At 43.1% G+C, this 21,692-nt stretch overlaps 2 protein-coding genes, 1 long non-coding RNA gene and 1 pseudogene across 4 annotated transcripts; 1 reads left to right on the plus strand and 3 right to left on the minus strand.

Moving 5' to 3' along the window:
• Nucleotides 1-1,941: 1,941 nt before the first annotated feature.
• LOC109751266 (REF/SRPP-like protein OsI_017815) lies at nt 1,942-4,306 on the plus strand. The gene is made up of 3 exons (XM_020310164.4): nt 1,942-2,276; nt 2,372-2,620; nt 3,563-4,306. Exons 1-3 carry the CDS (start codon nt 2,223-2,225, stop codon nt 4,016-4,018), a joined length of 759 nt encoding a protein of 252 aa, XP_020165753.1. The 5' UTR covers nt 1,942-2,222; the 3' UTR covers nt 4,019-4,306.
• A 948-nt stretch (nt 4,307-5,254) lies between these two features.
• On the minus strand, nt 5,255-6,964 carry LOC109751265 (BTB/POZ and MATH domain-containing protein 1). Of its 2 annotated transcripts, none has more exons than XM_020310163.3 (2): nt 6,705-6,964; nt 5,255-6,543 (listed from the first exon to the last, which is right to left on the minus strand). In XM_020310163.3, coding segments are annotated over exons 1-2 (1,014 nt in total). In that variant the 5' UTR covers nt 6,706-6,964; the 3' UTR covers nt 5,255-5,530. The 2 variants fall into 2 exon arrangements, with proteins under 2 accessions (XP_020165752.1, XP_073365426.1); XM_073509325.1 differs by having other exon boundaries at nt 5,255-6,536; nt 6,705-6,920.
• A 2,886-nt stretch (nt 6,965-9,850) lies between these two features.
• Nucleotides 9,851-11,457, minus strand: LOC109751272 (BTB/POZ and MATH domain-containing protein 1-like; annotated as a pseudogene).
• A 5,064-nt stretch (nt 11,458-16,521) lies between these two features.
• On the minus strand, nt 16,522-18,486 carry LOC120967412 (uncharacterized). Its single transcript, XR_006665869.1, has 2 exons — nt 16,936-18,486; nt 16,522-16,833 (listed from the first exon to the last, which is right to left on the minus strand). It is a non-coding gene; the product is annotated as an uncharacterized lncRNA (long non-coding RNA).
• Nucleotides 18,487-21,692: the final 3,206 nt, after the last annotated feature.

Raw genomic sequence — 21,692 nt, forward strand, 5'->3', positions numbered from 1 at the left:
AGAGACTAGACAATACATTTATACGTCAACAGTTCTGTATGTTGGAATGCCAACTATTCCTTCTGTTCCATAATATAAGAACGTTTTTGACATCAATGGTGTCAAAAACGCTCTTATATTACGGGACGGGGGAGTAAAATCCGTGTGAGAACTGAGAATCCGATCTTAAACTAGTAAAACCTACTCTGGTAGTATGCTGAAACCTTTGTGAGATTTGTTCAAACTTTGACCCCAAACCTCAAACCACCATTGAGCCTTGCTGAAAGAGAAGAAGAAAACACCCACGGAGCTTGCTGGGGGCGATGAAACCTATTACTACTAAGAGCATCTACAACGGCTCTCCTTTTCCCTGATAAATTTCCTGTGTTTAGAAGGAATCACTCGTTTAGCTATAGCTTCTACTATTGACCAAGTCATATCTTCAAACTGCTGCCCCATATATATGGCATGTAGACTCGCATGTTAGGAGGTGATGCCCCGCAATGTGTCGGATTCTTCTTTGCAGGTTGCCAGTGCTTGATGTGGCTATGTGACAAAAGTTTGGAGTGGAGGGCAAGAGAATAGATATATACTCCCTTCATCTGATAATGTAAGACTTTTTTTGACATTACACTAGGGATAAAAAACGCCTTACATTATAGGACGGGGGAGTATGTCATTCATGTGTATGGGAGTTTCTTTTCTGGACATGGATTATCTGCTCCCCAAGCTTAAACACACGCACGAACAATAAAATTCAAAAAACAGTAACACTTTTTTAAAAATCTTAATTTTTTTGGATGAAGATCAACATATGTTCTAATATCATGTAAAAATTCACCTAGAAAAGACATCTATGGAGGCTTGTAAAAAAAGTCAGGACTCAAAAACACGTATTTGGAGCATTCATTTTTCTGTTTTTCCGGCACATGCCACTATGGGTGACTTTTGGTGGCGAAAATTTGCAGGATGTTAGAACACCTGTTGATGTTTATCCACAAAAGTTTTCAGATTTTTTTTATTCTTTTTACACATTTTCATTTTTTTTGTTCATGCGTGTGCATTTGCGTTGGGGATTAGATCCGATACTTCATATTTTTTGCTATCTTTCTTTTATTTGAGGCCCACTAGGTAGCAACTTGGGGTTGAACCATTGAAGAAATAAAATTAGTAAAGTTGCCTCAAGTTACTTTTTTTCCAATGGGGTAGCAAGATAATGATGCCTTCATAACCTGTGCCGTTAGCAGGTGTTAAAGCGGTCCCTACAAGCAAATGAAATTCAGCACGGAAATTAAGATCAAATTTGCTAAAACATCACACCTCATGATACGAGGCCTTGGCTATTAGTTTTTTTTAAACACGGTACGACACATATGCCATATATGCGCATGTACACTCATCTTCATGAACGCACACACTAGTCTCATAGTCAAGTGGCAGGTCCCACGGAATGAGCATCAACGAAAAATTGAAATAAATTTGAGAAAAAAAATCAAAATCAATGTCAAATCTAGAACTTAACCTCTAACGGATGGTTCCACTGCAGAAAAAACCAAAACCAAACCACCACCTGAACTAGGCGTCCAGTTGGGGCCTTGTGAATTACTCGGAGGTTATGTGGTCGACAAAAAACCAGTGGTCTTGTTGTGCTGAAAGCCTCTCCGTCAGCGTCAGGTTTTCGACAGAAAGCCACAGATCTCTAGACCTCGTCCCGAAACTTCCAGCAGCGTAGCAGCACCACAAAACATTCCATTCCAAAAAAAAAAGAAAAAAAACACGGCAAACGCCGTTCACACATCGCGCACCGCCCATCGTAAACGCAAAACCGCCGTACACGTCACATCGCCCCCGCCTCCGTCACAGACGCGCCGGCCCCACACCCAACCGCCTCCGCGTCACGGCGCGTAGCCACCGCCCACACCCACCGGCACGCGGGACCCATCTAGCCTGCCCCACTGTCGGCGACGTGCAACGGACCCCTTCTGGAAGCCCCGGCACGGACGCGAAACGGACAGGCGCAAAATTCCTTAACGCGGAAGGCAAAAGGGAAAACAGACGCGTCCGATCGGTTTCATATTGTCTCTCTCTTCCCTATAAGATCCCCGATTCCCCTCCTACGCCAAATCCATCCACCAAATCCCCAAAACCCTAGCAGTGAAATCGACTCGATCGAAAAAGTTTTTCGTCTCCCTCTCGCGGAATCAGCAGCGCACCGGTCGATCCCCAGCGGAGCAGCAGCAGAGATGGCGCAGTCCGGCAACAACGACGCCGCCCCGATCAGCACCCAGCCCGCGGCGGTAAGGGATCTCGTCCCGAGATTTGTTCCCGTTTTTTTTATGCTTGATTTCATCGTGATTTGGTGCTGATATGTGGTTTGTTGGCGCGCGCGCAGGAGGAGGTGACGGTGGAGAGGACGCCCGAGGAGGAGGAGGCCAGGCTGAGGTACCTCGAGTTCGTGCAGCAGGCGGCGGCGCAGGCGGTCGTGCTGGCGGCCGCGGCCTACGCGTACGCCAAGCAGGGCGCCGGCCCGCTCCGCCCCGGGGTCGACCACGTCGAGGGGACGGTCAAGGCCGTCGTCGGCCCCGTGTACGACCGCTACCACGCCGTGCCGCTCGACCTCCTCAAGTTCCTCGACCGCAAGGTGAGAACGATTGAGAAACTCAGCTTGATTTCTTAGCTGTATCAAGGATTTATTATCCGATCCAGTTCATGGCTGTTGTTCTTCGCCACAGGAGTACCTAGTTGTTCTGTGCTCCTGATTTCAAGTCGCATGAGTCGTTATGCGGATGAAACACTTTATCCTGTTATGGTGTATTGGTTTTATCACTTTATCCTGTTATTAGTCTAGTTTTGCGAAGTACTACAGATGATGTCCAGATAATTTGATACCTACAAATCAAGTTGTTTTCCCCATCTTTTGATCACATACCATGTATGAACACCAGAGGAACTGACTTGTTAGGCACTAATTATAATTTGTTGTTGGCAGCTGTCTGCTTCATTTTTTCATCTGTAGAGTTGGATTGTAGGATCTTTAGTTGGTATGGGGCAAAATTGAGTTGATGTTAATTGAGGTTCTTTTATTTTGCTTGCATCTATCTGGGCAGATTGAAATGGGATTGGCTATAAGCCTATCACCCATCAATCAATTTATGTCCAATTTATCAACACAAAGCATATAGTTCTGTACGGGATATCAGGTAAAAAAACCAGTATCATAATAACATAGGCATTTCAATTCAGTTGTTGCTAGTTCTTGCAACTTATCTATTTGTTAGCGGGAGGCAAGCCTTAAGCAGTGTCAAACTGTTTCTTCATTTCTATATGTCCAACATCCAGTATCGTGGGCATCAATCAATTTATGTCCAATTTAGGAACACAATAGCATATAATTGTATACGGGATGTCCTGTAAAAACCAGTATCATAACATGGGCATTTGAATTCAGTTGTTGCTAGTTCTTGCAACTGATTTCTTGGTTAGCATGAGGCAAGTTCATTTTTATATGTCCACCATGCATTTATCTTAAATCATTTGATTGCTATTCAAGCAACTAATGTTTGCATGTGCTTGTGCCTTGCAGGTCGACGAGTCTGTCCAGGAGCTGGATCGTCGTGTCCCGCCGGTCGTGAAAGAGGTGCCGACCTATGCTCGCTCTGCAGCAGCTGAGGTGCAGAAGACAGGCATAATGGGCACAGCAACTGGCCTGGCCAAGTCGGCCATTGCTCGTGCTGAGCCAAAGGCCCGTGACTTGTATACCCGCTATGAGCCTGTGGCGGAGCGCAAGGCTGCTGAAGCCTGGGCCGCCCTGAACCGCCTCCCGCTCGTCCCCTCGGTGACCCGTGCTGTCCTCCCCACGGCAGCACAGCTCTCAGCCAAGTACAACTCTGCCGTGCTTGATGGCGCGAAGCGTGGCAACTCCGTCGCCACCTACCTCCCGCTCGTCCCAACTGAGCGCATTGCAAGGGTTTTCGCCAACCCGGCCGCCGACACTGCGCCTGCCACAGCTCCTGAGATGCAGCCCATCCCGACGCAGTAACAATAAGAGCTACCCGGAGTTCTATTATTACCTAATAGCTGTAGGAGTCAGTATCTCGTTGTAGTGTCTTGTTTGGCTTGTGGTGGACAGTGGTATTATGTGTGGATGGTCACTGTGGTATCCGCCTGTGTATGGAGGCGAGAATGCTGCTGCTGTGCGGCAACACCTGCTTTGCGTTTTAGTTTGTGCTGCATGAACCACTGTGTGTAATGCTTTGAATCAAAGTTACATGAAACACCATCTGTAAATTCATAACTCTTTTTATATGAGTGTGTATTTGACTGTCAATTGGCATTGTTTTATTTGCTATTACTCGAGCAGTATGCATTGTTTACCACTGCTGTTCAAGTTATTTGCATGTTAATGTAGATTCCTTTGGCTGATTAAGTGTGGGCAAATGATTTTGAGCGTTTTTGCAGCTGTTGAGCTATGTTAGATGGACTGGTAAGCAATCTCAGAAAGCTTGCGAGTAGCCACTTAGGCCGAGTTCCACTGGAACTTGTGTATCACCATGACATCTGCAGATAGGATGGCAATTTCGTTTCGATCCGGTCATCAGGTCCCAGTTGTATGCAAAGACGCTGAACGTAGGATGTTCTTTTCTTCTCTCAAACGCACATGCCAATTAATTAGAAAATTTGTTCAGAATGGTTAGTACAGGATTTTTGGCTTTGAATATCCCTTGTTTGTATTCAGTTACCAGATGAACCAGGAACAGAATTTCACGCTTTGCTATGCAAACGCTATAATCCAGATTCTTTGGCCATGACAAAGAGATTCCCGGAGCTCTAGATAGTTATGCATTATATTAGTTTAAGTGAATATTTTTAAAAGCTTCAGGACACGACATGGCCAAAAGAACAAACGCAAACGGAAAACAAGCTGCTCATTTATAGCCTTTCTCTAATGAAAATGATGTGTTGTATGCAAAGATACTGGACCGTCCGTTGGGCGTCCTTTTCTTCCCTAGAACACACGGGCCAATTAATTAGAAAATTTGTTCAGTACTCCCACAAGGGCCACAACCACGTTTTCAGGTTTTGAATATCCCTTGTTTGATTTCAGTGATGAACCAGGAACAAAATTTCACACTGAGCTATGCAAAGGCTATACTCTAGAATTTTTTTGCCATGACAAAGGAAGTATTTAGATTACCGGAGCTATAGATAGTTATGCATTAGATTAGCAGAAGTAAACATTTTAAAAGCTTCAGGACACGACATGGCCAAAAGAACAAACACAAACGGAAAACAAGCTGCTCATTCAGCACAAGTATCTGATACCTGATAAACATCCACCACTCCGCCATTAGTACTCAGTAGCAACTATGGCCAATACTGCTAACAAGAAGATCCAGTAATATCAGGCTCCCAGCTCATGAAACACATTTAGTACGCCCCAGTACGCTTGATAAGATGCCGCATACCACTCACCACGTTCCAAAACACATCTAGTACTATCGCTTGAACACCTGAACTATATACATGGAGATATATCTCATTGTGTCATCTCCTAAACCCTCTTTTTCATCTCAGCAATGATCTCTGGGAATTTCAGAACCAGCAACGCATAACCATCGGTGAAGATGGCCTTCTTGAAATTTTCCTCCACCACAAAGAAGTCAATGCACCTGTTCTTCAACTCCTGGCAGTTGTAGGTTTCAGCCCAAGCTAAGATAGTTGCAACTGTATCTACCGACACTTTATCCCACAACTTCTGGGCGCAAACAATCTTCAGTCTGTCCAGTGCATACCGATCGGCCGCAGCAAGCAGGTTCTGGAACATCTCGGTGGAAGAGTCCCCAAGCTCGTCTTCTAGGGGCAATTCATCTGTGTATATGAACCGGAGCATAACTTTGAATGTTGCAGGTGTGATGTCGTGCAGCGTGATGGATGGCATTGTAGCCTCGGACATGGGGCCGAAGAGCTCTGCTCGGAAGACCGGTGAGCGGGCAGCAAGCACTGTTCGATGAGCATGGAATGTCTCATTGTCAACGATGAATGACACATCTGTCCCATCAGCGTGATCTAGCAGGCGACCAAGATGGGTCCCAATGTCTGAAGGAGGGACAGGAACACAACTGTCATCGATGATCATGATGGCACAAGCAAATGTGACGTGTCTCCCTGTTAAGTAATCTTTCTCCAAAGTAGTTCGTTCGAGGAACTTGCCCCATCCCCAGCAGTCGCTGCTGTCTTTATCTTCCATGATTTCAAAGGTTTGACATAACCTTCGTATGTGTGACAATGACATGGATGGCTTGCTGTCCCTACCCATCATAAACACCTCAAAGATGACCCCGACACTTCTAGATTTGCTCATGTGCTCCAGGAAGATAGAAACATACTCCTCGTCGGCCTCGTACTCCCCACTCGGGAAGAACTTAATCCCCCACAGGTGTCCCCCGGCGGAGACGGCATCGGAGTAGAAGGCCATACCGGTGGGAAGGTGCTTGACTAGCTCGTAGTCGACTTTGAATTGGAAGACACAAGAGCCCACAATGGTGTTCTCCACGGGTCTGTTCACTGAACAAAATTTAAGTGAACGCAAGGTACAAGCTAGTGAATCCACAAAATTGAGCAAGCAAAGAGAAAGCACCACAAAATTGACAATGCAGAGTAGTACTGTACAAGCTAGTGAATCCTTCAGCTGAATGAACCGAAGAAGAGCACAAGAGGACACTCACTGGCTAGCTTGCTGTCGGAGATGGCAGCGATTGGCCTGCTGGTGGTGGCGATCGGTGCTGCGGCGCTGCCGGCCGCTCCTTGGAACTCCCGCGACCCGCGCCGGAACCTCCGCCGTACGCCGCGTGCCCGCCTCCTCCTCCCCGCCGCTCCTCGTCGCCTGCTCTCGTGGCCGCCGCCACTCGCGGCGAAACCCTTGAGCACAGAGCTGTTCTTTGCGGGCTACCAGCACACCGCAGGTGTGTATATGGGCCGCGTGCCAATGTATCGACTAGCTAGAAATGAATCACAGCCAGTGAACAGTAAGGGCTGGGACGCTGGGTCCATTATCTCTTTATTTCTTTACGCAGTACGCGTTCTCTCTGCCTCACCGCCTCGTTATTTTTCATTTTCTTCTGGTTTTTATTTGTTTGGTTTGTTCCTCAATTATCAGCGGTTATTTTTTATTTTTATTTTATTTTTTTCATTTTCTTCTCATAAATTTGTGAACATTTAAAAAAATCAAAACATCTTTAAAATGGCGAATGATCTATTAATTTCGTGAATATTTTTGCAAATATACAATTATTTTAAATAAATAAATATTATTATTATTAAAATTATGATTTTTTAGAAAATTCTTGAAGATTTTTTGTTAAGTTCGTTAACTTCTTTACTTCAAAAAGGGAAGAAGAAACAAATACAAAATTAGGCCTAAATAAAAAGACTGGCTGAAATTGGCAAGGAAAAACCAGCCACGAGCCCGCCCTGCGCCACACGTACACTTGGGCAATATTATGGGCCATCCTAGTGTTGGTTTTGAGGTCTATCCCATCATAGACAGAATCATCAAGAATCTTTCTGTTTGGCTTGGGGAATATTTGTCATGTAGGGGCAAACTAATTCTTCTTACTACTTGCATTGTTAACATTTCTATGTACTTAATGTCCATGATGAAATTTCCTAAATGGGCTATTGATGCTATCACTTATCAGATGCCCCATTTCTTTTGTGGTAGTTTGAGGAGTGAACATAAGTACCACCTTGCTAAATGGGAGCTCATTTCTACGAGGAAAGAATTCGGTGGCATGGGTGTCCCAAATCTTAGAGACTTTAACCTGGCCATGTTGGCAGCTTGGTTTCAATAATGGAAACAATGACTGCAAGGAACTGTGTTTAAAATATGGTGCCAACAAACCTAATATTCTATGTAGTTGACCTGGTGTGGGGTCTCCGAAGTTATGTTACCTTAGGAGTTAGTATCTCGTTGTAGTGTCTTGTTTGGCTTGTGGTGGACAGTGGTATTATGTGTGGATGGTCACTGTGGTATCCGCCTGTGTATGGAGGCGACTCTGAATGCTGCTGATGTGCGGCAACACCTGCTTTGCGTTTTAGTTTGTGCTGCATGAACCACTGTGTGTAATGCTTTGAATCAAAGTTACATGAAACACCATCTGTAAATTTTTAACTGTTTTCATGTAAGTGTGTATTAACTGTCAATCGGCACTGTTTTACTCCCTCGGCACCAAAATACTTGCAGTTGGGGGAACTTGTACTAGTTTCCCCCCGCTACAAGTATTTCGGTACAGAGGTAGTATTTTCTAGTATGCCTTACGCTTGTTTACCATTGCTGTGCAACTTATTTCCATGTTTATGTAGATTCCTTTGGCTGATAAGTGTGCGCAAATGATTTTGAGCGTTTTTGCCGCTGTTGAGCTATGTTAGATGAATGATTTTTGCATATCTCTAGGCTGATTAGCAATTCTCAGAAAGCTTTCGAGTAGCCACTCAAGCCGAGTTCCACTGAAACTTGTGTATCACCATGACATCTGCACAGATAGGAAATACTTTAATCCGGTCATCAGGTCCCAGCTGTTTCACATTGCAGAACGAAATATTTTAGCCTAAACAGGGGCCCTACTCTCACATAATAAATGACGTGTAGTATGCATAGACGCTGAACCTAGGATGTTCTTTTCTTCTATCGAACGCACATGCCAATTAATTAGAAATTTTGTTCAGGACCAGACCTCCGTTCTAGTTAGCACTACCATGTTTTTTTGTTTTGAATATCCTTGTTTGATTTCAGTTACCAGATGAACCAGGAACAGAGAGCATGACTGGTAAAAATTGGCATATGTTAACATTTGGCAAATGTCAAATATTGGCTTGTGCTTGGTTGGTTACCTTGTTTACTTACCAATCTCACAAGAAGTTGTCAATTTTTTGTTTTGTTTTGAATATCCTTGTTTGATTTCAGTTACCAGATGAACCAGGAAGAGAGAGCATGATTGGTAAAAATTGGCATATGCTAACATTTGGCAAATGTCAAATATTGGCTTGTGCTTGGTTGGTTACCTTGTTTACTTACCAATCTCACAAGAAGTTGGCAGTTTTTTGTTTTGTTTTGAATATCCTTGTTTGATTTCAGTTACCAGATGAACCAGGAAGAGAGAGCATGATTGGTAAAAAATGGCATATGTTAACATTTGGCAAATGTCAAAATATTGGCTTGTGCTTGGTTGGTTACCTTGTTTACTTGCCAACCTCACAAGAAGTTGTCAATTTTTGGCAACTTTTGATATTGCCAATTGTTTGGCTTGCCAAGTATTGGCAACGCCAAATGTTGGCATCAAACCAATTATCCTCAGAATTTCACGCTGAGCAATGCAAACGCTATAATCCAGATTTTTTGGCCATGACAAAGGCGATTCCCGGAGCTCTAGATGGTTATGCATTATATTAGCAAAAGGTGAACATTTTAAAAGCTTCAGGACACGACTTGGCCAAAAAAAAACAAACACAAACAGAAAACAAGCTGCTCATTTGTAACCTTTAGTAGGGCATCCTTTTCTTCTCTCGAACACACAGGCCAATTAATTAGAAAATTTGTTCAGTACTCCCACAAGGGCCACAACCACGTTTTCAGGTTTGAATATCCCTTGTTTGATTTCAGTGATGAACCAGGAACAGAATTTCACACTGAGCTATGCAAAGGCTATACTCTAGAATTTTTTTTGCCATCACAAAGGAAGTATTTAGATTACCGGAGCTATAGATAGTTATGCATTAGATTAGCAGAAGTAAACATTTTAAAAGCTTCAGGACACGACATGGCCAAAAGAACAAACACAAACGGAAAACAAGCTGCTCATTCGGCACAAGTATCTGATACCTGATAAACATCCACCACTCCGCCATTAGTACTCAGTAGCAACTATGGCCAATACTGCTAACAAGAAGATCCAGTAATATCAGGCTCCCAGCTCATGAAACACATTTAGTACGCCCCAGTACGCTTGATAAGATGCCACATACCACTCACCACGTTCCAAAACACATCTAGTACTATCGCTTGAACACCTGAACTATATACATGGAGATATATCTCATTGTGTCATCTCCTAAACCCTCTTTTTCATCTCAGCAATGATCTCTGGGAATTTCAGAACCAGCAACGCATAACCATCGGTGAAGATGGCCTTCTTGAAATTTTCCTCCACCACAAAGAAGTCAATGCACCTGTTCTTCAACTCCTGGCAGTTGTAGGTTTCAGCCCAAGCTAAGATAGTTGCAACTGTATCTACCGACACTTTATCCCACAACTTCTGGGCGCAAACAATCTTCAGTCTGTCCAGTGCATACCGATCGGCCGCAGCAAGCAGGTTCTGGAACATCTCGGTGGAAGAGTCCTCAAGCTCGTCTTCTAGGGGCAATTCATCTGTGTATATGAACCGGAGCATAACTTTGAATGTTGCAGGTGTGATGTCGTGCAGTGTGATGGATGGCATTGTAGCTTCAGACATGGGGCCGAAGAGCTCTGCTCTGAAGACCGGCGAGCGGGCAGCAAGCACTGCTCGGTGAGCCTGGAATGTCTCATTGTCAACGATGAATGACACATCTGTCCCATCAGCGTGATCTAGCAGGCGGCCAAGATGGGTCCCGATGTTTGAAGGAGGGACAAGAACACAGTTGTCATCGATGATCATGATGGAAAATACAAATGTGACATGCCCCTCTGTTAAGTAATCTTTCTCCAATATACGTAGTTCCCTCGATGAACTGACCCCATCCCCAGCAGTCGCTGCTGTCTTTATCTTCCATGATCTCCAAGGTTTGAACGAACCTTTGTCTGTGTGCCATACATGGCTTGCTGTCCCTGCCCATCATAAAGACCTCAAACATGACCTCCACACTTCTAGACTTGCTCATGTGCTCCAGGAAGATCGAAACATACTCCTGGTCGGCCTCTAACTCCCCACGCGGGAAGAACTTAACCCTCCACAGGTGTCCCCCGGCGGACACGATGTCGGAATAGAAGGCCATGCCAACGGAAATCTGCTTGCTTCGCTAATAGTCTACTTTGAATTGGAAGACACAAGAGCCCACACTGATGTTCTCCGCCGGTCTGTTCACTGAACAAAATTTAAGTAGATGTAAGGACAAATTGCCACAAAACAACATCGAGCAAGCAAAGAGAAAGTACCGCAAAATCGACAATGCAGAGTACACAAGCTAGTGAATCCTTGAGCGCAACGAGCCGAAGAAGAGCACGAGAGGGCACTCACTGGCTTGCTGTCGGAGATGGCAGCGATTGTCCTGCTGGTGGTGGCGATCGGTGCTGAGGCGCTGCCGGACGCTCCTCAGGCACCGGAACATCCGCCGTACGCCGTGTGTCCGCCTCCTCTTCCCCGCCGCTCCTCGTCGCCTGAGCTCGTGGCCGCCGCCACTCGCGGCGAAACCCTTGAGCACAGAACTGTTTTTTTTCTTTTTTTTTAGAAGGAGCACGGAACTGTTCTTTGCGGGTGTATACGGGCCGCGCGAGAATGTAATCGCTATTCCGCGGTGTATATGGGCCCGGCCAAATTCGGATTCCTGCGGGAGCGGGTCTTAGGCGCTTTTTTTTTTCTGCGCGTTTTCTGTTTTGGTTTTCCCCGGTATTTATTGTGGTTCTCGGTTTTTGTGTTTTGTTAGCGGTTTCCCTCGGTTTTTTGGTTTTTATTTTTCCTTCTTTCTTTTCCGTTTTTTGGTTTTCTTTGTCGGGTTTCAATTGTTTTCTTTTGGGTGTCGGTTTTCTGCGCTTCTTCACTGGTATTTTTCCTTTCCCTTTTTAGTTTTTAACACATATTTTCATATACATTGTACATTTCCCGCAGATGCCAGGAACATCTTTTTGCACATTATATTTCTTTCAAAAATAATATTTGTTTTATACTTTTTTCATAAACGTTGTTCATGTTTCGTATGCATCTGAAACATTAGTTTATAAATTTTTAACATTTTTTAAATCAATGATTAACATTTTTTTCCAAATACATATTTTTGAATATGTGTTAAACATCTTTTAAATACACACTGAAACATTTTTTGGATCACATGAAAACATTTTTTTAAATTACACAAACATTTTTGTACATTGTATAAACATTTTATAATTTTTTCACAAACATAGTTTTGAATGGTAAGAATTTTCTTTTGAATCACTCCCTCCGTACCGAAATATATGTCGCTAGAGAAGTTAAACTACAGTTGCTTCAACTACATATATTTCGGTACAGAGGGAGTACACATTTTTTTACATTGTTTAATTTGTTTTTTAAATGTGATGTCACATGTATTTTCTTGAAATGCCTGAATTTGTTTTAATGTCACAAACATTTTTTTAGAAAAATCATGCTAACAGATTTTACACAGTGTTACATTTTTCAAATTAGCAATTTTTAAATATATGTAAATTTAAGTTTTGGAATATGTGTGTTTAGAATATATTTTTTGAAAATATGAACAAAAGAACGTAAAAGACAAAAATCAGAATGTGTGGCGATGAATCGCAACCCAAACACGTTAGGGCCCGACTGTATTACCTTTACCACGGGACATTCATTCACACATGAAAACAATTAAGAGTATGTAGATACGTATACATAGAGTAGTTCCACTAGGGTTTCTCGTGTTGCCGTTGCCGCCGCCATCTGAGAAATTTAGGCTCCCTCGCTTTAGGCCGTCATCTTGGCGTTGAGGGGGAAGGGGGGGGGGGCTCGGATCTTCAATACCTCTATGTTCTTTGTCAACGTCTAGTGATCATCATAGTTTTATGAGAATAAATTTCCCCTCGTTCTTTTGGCCATGCCAAGAGGTTAGAGAGTTTTCTGTCCTCGCAAGTCCGATTATTCAGATGTGATGAGTTTATGTTGCTATGTCAAGCTTTTTTTGTTGGTCTGATTCTTTGTGGAGGTGAAATCTTTCATCGACACCATGGTGAAGAGATAGTGATTCAACGGCCTGCACTTTCAGGGGATCATCCCCGGCCTAAGTATGTTCATCGATCAAGGCTTCCCATCTTTTTGGATGGACGACTCAAGACGCTTTCAAAAATCATTATTGGTAGTGTTCGTGCGGTGAAATAGTGACAACATTATTGCTCCAGTTCAATTGCAGCTTCTTTACCGAAACCTTTGGAGTATTTCTCCGAGAAGAGATTGATACCACGAAGAATGTGTTTTCAAGAGATTTCATTGTAATTCTTAGTCATAAGAGTTACTTTGTATTTGGATGTCTACTTTGTATTTTCTTCGATCTTAGGTCCAAATGAGTGTACCTGTAATTGTTATGAGTATGAATAAAGTTATAAGGGTTTCTAAAAAAATTAACAAATAAAGCAGCCGAAGAAAATCTGAAACGTCTGTCTCCAAAAAAAATGAGTTGTTGGTTTTAAAAGTATAGAAGAAAATAATTAATTTTTTCCAAAGTAAATCAAACATGATCTAAAAGAACGATTGGCATTTAAAAAATGTTCAAGAATTTTTTTAAATGTTATGATTTTCTTCAATTGTTCAACAATTTTAAAAGTTTCATGAATTTTTAAACTAGTTTAGTTAATTTAAATAATATTCACGAATTTGATGAAAATGAATAAAAGGATCATGAATTTTAAAAATTGTTCGACAAATTACGGATGTTTACATATTATAAAGAATATTCATGAAATAACAATCAAAATAAAAAAGGAAACTAGAAAAAGAAAAATAACGGAAAAACAAATGCCAGACCTAAAGAAACGAAAAAAAAACAGAAAAGAAAAAACCAAGGAAAATAAGACAAAACCCATTGAAGGAAAAAAGAAGGGAAAACAACATAGGGCGGCCCATTGTTGCTGTATCCTATGTGATTCGTCTCATTTTACCCACTTTCTTTGCTACGAGTGAACAATAGAAAATTCTGAAATAAATTCCCTAAAAGGACAAAAATATGGTGCACGTCAAAGAAGTTAAAAATTATGAAGTAAATCGGTAAGTAGGTACAAATCAACGTGTATGTAGTGTACCAAAAAAAAAATCTAAATGTAAATTCAACTAGATTATATCCACGTGTTATGGCGGGAATCTTGTTAAAACAAATGCATAAATAGGCGCTAATAACAAATAAAACTAAAACGTGACCTGAGCTTAGCTCAGATGGTTATGTTCTTTGTGATGGAACCACCACAGGGTTTAAGTACTAGACTTGCACTGGTGCTTGCATTTTCTTGGATCTATTTCAGACTTTTCGGTGATGTTCAATGGGAGGAGACGTTTTCGTTAACTACCGATACGCCTGTGGTGACTTCGTCAATGTCAGGATGATGTGCCGGCGCAGTCTCTCGGAGATGCTTACAGAGGTGTTCATATGAATGAGTGTATGTGCGTACGTATGAGCGCCTGTGTCTGTACTGCGTTAAAAAAATTAAAACTAAAACGAATGCAAAATTAAAATAAAAGGAACTCTTGATTTATATTTTAAAATAACAAAACATATGAGGCAACGATAAATGTTGTATTAAAACAGAGCGACTGTAAAGCATGAACTAGTACATAGGTTTGCTTCAAGCATCAAACACTTATATCACCCATGACTAAACAAAAAATAATGTAAAATTGAAATGACAACTGCAAACACATGGGAGTACAAAGCATGACACCTGCTTGATAAGACAACAATTTGAATCCTGCCTCAAATTATTTCACATTTTAGAAGAACAAAATCTTTGAAAAGATGCCAGATACCACTAACCAATTCCAAAATACCACACTAGAGCTATGCTCTAAAACCTGAACTATATACACCCACAGATGTATCTCACTACCACCATTATACCCTAACTCTCCTTTTGAGGTCAGCAATAGTCGATGGTAATATCAGAAATCAGCAGCGCATAACCATGGTGAGCATGGCCTTGTTCTTGAACTCCTGACAGTTGTAAGTTTCAGCCTAAGATTGTTGGCAACTGTATCTACACTAGTAGAACGCCCATGCGTTGCTACGGGCTGCAATGCATATAAATAAATAAAAATGATTAAGGTCATTTGTAAGTTGAAGCTCATTTTTCCTCATACGCCCGGGCATGTATGGGCATCTAGTGGGCTCCCCGAAATTCAAACGTCTGGACAGTCCAGACTCCACCAAATACAGACCTAAAAACCAACCCTAAGACGCACCGGCACCGTTCCCTGTTCCTACCGGACCCTTCCCTTCCCACTCGGTTTACCAGAGTACCAGGACATTTCTCAAGTCCTCCTCACCTTCGCCATCGCAACCTCTCTCCTTCAAACCGTACTTCCCCACAAACCGCCAAGGAGTCGCCCAGCAACCGCCCCGCTCTCCGCCCTGACCCCCTCCCCCTGTGTTCGTGCCGATTCGACACCACCAGCAAGGGGGGTGGGGGTGGAGGAAGCGTGAGCCGGTTCTACCACCACAAGTGCAGAGCCTCATGCAATGTAAGATTCGGGCCCAAACAATGTCGACACCTTCTCGCTTCGCTCTTGCAGCCACCACATCCCTTCAATTTTTCTCCCCATTCCAAGTGCCTCCTTCTCAAATGCACAACCTTGCAAGGCATTGTATTTGTCCTCCCAAATTCTCAGTCTTCTTACATCTCAAATTGTCTCGGGCTCCAAGTAAATGTGCATCCTCAGATGCACAACCCTGAACAAAACAAGGCATTGTATTTGTCCTCCCATGTTCTCATTCTTCATACCTCTCAAATTATCTCCACTACACACAATGTGTTGCCTCTTCTTAACGTCCACTAAATCTCCATCATGATTCCTTTTCCTGCCTTGATCACCATCAAAAACAAGAATTCCCATGCATAGAAAAGATATTCTAATAACACTACAAATATAAAAAATTAACCAAACTTTAATAAATGAATCATCGTATGAATAGAGTACTCACACCTATTATCTAAGTATTTTTTAATATGCTTAATCAATTGTGGATGGACAAAAAACGACTTCCCTTAGCCTTGCAACCATTCCATCCGCTTTGAAGCGAGCTACAGAGCGAAAATCTCGAGTGCCAAACCTATTTACTTCCTCCTGGGTGCTCATATTATCAATCTACCGAAGCACAACATTTGAAGTCAGTCCAAGGATATTAGTTGGATTTGTCCAGAAACTTTATTAAAGTATTGTTTTTTGTGAAAATGACTAAGGCCAAATATTAAGTAACACAGGTCCTTACCCATACAAAGAAAAGTACATTTTTATTTGAGTTGTAAAAACGGGAATCCTTGTAACCAAGAAGAAGAAACAATCGTGAGAATGTTCATGTCACTGAATTTGCATTGCCTTTGCCTAGTACCCAACACGGCTTCCAGATTGGCTTTTCCTTATTTTGGAAAAGGAAAACATGCTCACTTTTTCCAATGCAGTTAAAATGTTGAACTGTGTAAGCCCATGACCAATGTCAAAAGCTCTCAATAAAAAGGAACATTAGTTCAACAGCCTGCAACTTAGATACACTCAAATTATGATCTTTCGGTTCTGAAGTTAGCATTAAGTTTCGAATAATGCTAAAATATGAAAGATAACAGAATTGCAACACATTACTGGACACCAAAAATTTCTGTATTTTTAGACAATAGTATTGAACAAGCACAAAGTTGCATATGTACTGCATAAAAAACGAATAAACAAACCATGAGGAAGCAAGCACCCACTGCTGACCTGAGTCACACAGGCGCACCTCCTCCGCCCTTGGACGGCTTCCAGCGTCACCGGAGGGACAATGTCCACATCGTTGACATCCTTCTCCACCACCTTACATGCAGCTTTTCCCACACTTCGGTGCGGCCAACACAGACCAGATCCTCTCCGGCCTTTCACCTGAAGCCTGTTGGTGCATACCTTATATGCCTGAGTACTTGTCCGACTTATTTTGCAATGCAATTTATTTGTCAGCTGGTGCATTTGGCTGAGAGAAACCAGCACGTACAAGCTAGCCAAGTTAAGCTAATCATTCTCCCAGTCATCTTCACAATTTTGCTTCATTCGTAGTGGTAACCTCAAGGCTTTGGCATATGCTAATGAGGTGATTGAAGAATCCTGCAATTCTGATACAATATTTTTCCTGTCAGAGCTAATTATGCGCCAAAACATATTGTCAGCATTTTTCTTGAACCAAGATCTGTAATCCTTGCTAATTTTTCCTCCTTTTCTTGCATATTCAGAACCCAACCGGCCTAAGTGCAACGTTGACCTTCAGTACACCCTATAGTATTGAGTATAGAACTTCAATACGATATTTAAGAAGAAATGTCAGTTTTTCTCTGTATCTTTAGTGCAATCACTCACGTGACTGTCCCTCGACAAAAATCAATAGGTTTTAGATCCTGCAAGTACAATCTTCTCCTTCAAAAATAGAGCATGTATGTCTGTCAGAAATAAGTACTCCCTCCGTAAAGAAATATAAGAGCGTTTAGACCACTAAAGTAGTTATCTAAATGCTCTTATATTTCTTTACAGAGGGGGTACATAAGGAAGAGAAATATATCCGAGAGAGGATTCCTACTTGGTACATGCCATTATATATGGACACTTCATATGAAGAGTACGCCAAAAAATTAGTAGTTTGTATCTGCAAGGCCAACTCCTTGTTAATTAATTTACAACCCATTTGGCACGGGTCAAAACGATCTTATACCGAGAATATTTCCAGGCAATAACAAGGAAATCTGACCCATATCTGTAGCAGAAGAATATTGATTAATGCTTGCACCCATTTGGTGGTGCCCTGTAGCAGAAGAATAAGGAACTGATAATGTCGGAACCCTCTATCCAAAACTCATCATGTACACCAAAGAAGTCTGCATAGGAACAAGTGGTTGCTTTCCTTGTCCCATCGAGCACAAGAACAAGATTATGGAGCAGTACGCAAGTAAACTGTTGGGTTAAGGAAATGTGCACAAGCTAGTAAGGCTAGCTTTTTGCAGGAAGCTCGTGAAAACATCAGTCTAAGTACACAAATTCCTTTATAGATCGAAGAACTAACATGCAACACATACCTATATCTAAATTGTGCTGCTCGTCAACTATATTCCTTTGAAAAATACTCTAGCAATTTAAAATTTAATGTATGTCATTCGGTGGAATTTTCTCCTGAAGTCTTCCACAATACATACCATTCATAGTAAAAATTTACATAAAGACCAATTTCAGAGAAAAAGAACATTACTTCTGATAGTACATGAATTAGTATAACACACAATTACCTCTTCAAAAACATGTATTCTACAAGTTGGAACTTCGAACAGGGAAACCGAGAAAATTCTAGAACATAAACGACCATGAGAAAGTATCCAGCTAGAGATAATAGATGGGAAATACATCAGGCTACTCTTACCTAATTGGTGGAGCGGTGGCTGCCGACCATCACCTAGGGACACACGAGGACGTGAGTCTCAGCTCTCACCTGGAACAACAATTAAAGGAAGAAGTTAGGCAGACACTCATATATGTCATGAACACACACATTTTTTCCCATAAATATTTTTTCACTATCTAGGATCGGATCAAGCACAAAGATCAAAAAAAAGAAAGTGCACAAAAATAGGATCTGAAGCAAAAGAAATCGAAGGCATGGCGCTGAGGGCCCCTGTTGTCTTCTTCGAAAGGAAGACCAATCTGCTGGACGCCGCCGATGCTCTCTGCTCATGGCAGCGCCCAACGGCACGACCTCGAAACAAAGGACATAGAAGAAGGGACGTGAAACCAATCATTTCCTTTCGGTCCACATATAAGCTCTGCCAGATGAGACGAGGAGGCAAGCAAGCATGGACATCACGTACCTTGGCGAATCCCTCGGTTGCCACTGGCGCCGGTTTGCCTCTCGAAAAGAAGGACCACCCGCTAGTGGCCGTCATCCAAATCGCGTTCCTGTTCCTTCTTCCCGTCGAGGGACTTCGCCTTAGGTGGCCTGCTGTGCGCCTATGCCAGGGTCGTGGAGAAGGCAGTGAGACACCGACGGAACAAGATCAGGGCCCCATCCTAGGCAGGCGGCGCCATCCACGTCGGGCATGAAGAGAGCCGATGGGAAGGAGGGGAGGTGGGGTAGAAGGGGAGAACAGCGGCGGCTAGGGATTGCAGGCAGGGGGACGTGCGAGGTGAGTGTTTTTTTCCACCGGTTTCTGTTGTGTTGCCTGCACGGATATATAGGAAAACAAATAGGTGGATTAATTCCTTCCATTGTATCAGTGCTGGGAAAGGAAGCGAGGGACAAAAATCAATCGAGGGGCCTTTAAGAGTAGAGATTAGTTAATTGGATTTTTTCTTAAAGTCTAATATTTGTTTCCTTAAAATTCATTATATGTTTCCTAAATCAAATTGCATTGATGGGATGGATCGGTTGATTTGGGTAGTCCGTTATTTGTTTCCTTCGTATCCATTATATGTTTCCTAAAGCAAATTGCATTGATGAGATGGATCGGTTGATTTGGGTAAGTTAGTAAAGTTAGATCTGTGGCTTTTTGTACGGTAGTAAAGTGTAAAGTTAGATCTGTGGTTAGTAAAGTGCTTTTTGTAGGAAATAGTGAAAAAAAATAAACCGATGGGGTGGTGGGAGGGGGCAAAAAAAACCAGACGAAAGTGGTGGGACTATTCAACCAACTCGTCCATTAGGAGTAGAGATCCGTAATTCGGTAAATATTATGGATATAAAACCAAATGGGAAACCAATTCGGTTTTTGGTGGGAAGGTGATCTCACGTAAGAAGGTAAGCAAATCATGCTGTGATTTTTGAATCCTTAATTACCCAAGAATTAAATGAGCACCTACCAAAGAAAGCGCAAGGTGATTTTTGAATCCTTAATTACCTGATATAAACCGATGAAGTGGGGGAGGGAACGAAAAAAAATCTACGAAAAAAACCAGCAAAGGTGGGACGAAAAAAAACCATGATAGATGGGACGAAAATTGACCGGCGGAGACTACCAACTGCTCCATTAGGAGTAGAGATACACTTTCCCCATAACTTCTGGGCACAAATAATCTTTCGGAATCGATAAGTGCCGAACGTGCGGTTTTTGCGATTCTCGCCCCGAACGCCGAATCCACCCTCCGTTTTTCACGCACGAATCTTGGAACAGAACTCTGCCACGTCATTTTTCCCGCTCGTTCGGGTTTCCTACACGAGCGACCGAACGATGCAGTCACTCCCCCTCCCTTCGCCCCACACCTTATCCACTCGAGACTCAACGCAAGCAACTAGACAAGGAATGGATGGGAGGAAGAGAGAGGTGAGGCGGTAGCTCACCGACGGCGCCTGGGATGGCGACCTGCAGGTGGCCAAGCGGCGGCGCTCAGGAGCTCCGGCGTGGAGGCGAGCTGGCTCCTCTGCGGAGACGAGGCGGGCGACAGCAGGGAGGAGCTCCTCTCGGACCCAGCATCGGGACACGGCGCGCCGGCGACGAGGTGGGCTGATCTGTCCTCGCCGGAGTCGTGACGCGACGGAGATGAGGCGGGCAGCGGCGGGGAGAAGTTCCACCGGTGGTGCAGGGGCCGGACCTGGCCGAAATCAGGCCGGAGGCTGCCGACGCGTTGGGAGAAGAGGCGGGGGAGAAGCGGAGGCTTGCCGGACGAGCTCGGCGTTAGCATCAGCACGCTCGTCGAGGAGTGCGGCGAGCGGCAGCAGGCTGGATGGAGAAGGGCGGCATGCAGCGGAGAGGCGGAGGCTCACCACCAGCACGCTCGTCGGGGAGTTCGGCGAGGCCCACATCCAGCAGGCTCGATGTGTGGCGCTGCGAATCCTGCTTTGGCGCGGTGAGGCCTCCTCCCCATCGTCCCAGCCGTAGAAGGAGGCGAGGGGAACAAGCTGGAGCTCGATTTGCTGGCAGCCGGATCCGGGGCACACAGAAGAGCTTGCTGGGGCAGGGAGGAGGGTGTTCACCACCAGCAACGACAAGACGGCGTCTCCAAGTCTGGGATAGCTCAAGCGACGGCCACATATCCAGTGGGATTCATTTCATCTCTTCTGCAATGTGAGGCTGCTAACCTCGCGTCCTTTTTTTGCTGCATTTACTTTTCTTTCAAGTCCAATCTCATTGTTATTACGAATTAGGAATAGACATTTTTTTGTTAACTGATGGATGAGTGGTTGGACTTGCTCACTATGTAGCTACACAAATCAAATTTTCACACAAACGGGCACAGAACTTTGTAAACCTGATGGCAAATTATGATGTGTTTTCCATCATGACTTAAGTTTCGATGCGTGGAAATTATGATATGTTTCCCATGGAAAAATATCCAGTGCACTTTGCCATGTTTCTTTTCACATAATTGCCACTACATAGCTATCAACAGTTCTAAAATTGCCATCCAACCCATTTGCATTTTGCTGCGGTAATTCATTAAATTGACAAAAACAACACAAAATGGAAAATCTTGCAATGGTAAGTTTTACTATTTATTTAACCATTATTAACATGGCAAATTTACCTCAATACCCATGGTAATATTTACCTTTTATTGCCATGGCAAGTTTTTGCTATTTATTTGCCATGGCTAATTTCCTTTTATTAACATGGCAAATTTACCTAAATCCCCATGGCAATATTTAACTTTTATTTCCGTGGGCAAGTTTTACTTTTCATTTGACCTTTGTTAACATGGCAAATTTACATAAATCCCGATGGCAATATTTAACTTTTATTACCACGTCAAGTTTTACTTTTTTTGCCATGGCAAATTAACCTT

The sequence above is a fragment of the Aegilops tauschii genome, chromosome 1 (genome assembly GCF_002575655.3).
Source record: "Aegilops tauschii subsp. strangulata cultivar AL8/78 chromosome 1, Aet v6.0, whole genome shotgun sequence".
NCBI classification, from domain to species: Eukaryota; Viridiplantae; Streptophyta; class Magnoliopsida; order Poales; family Poaceae; genus Aegilops; species Aegilops tauschii.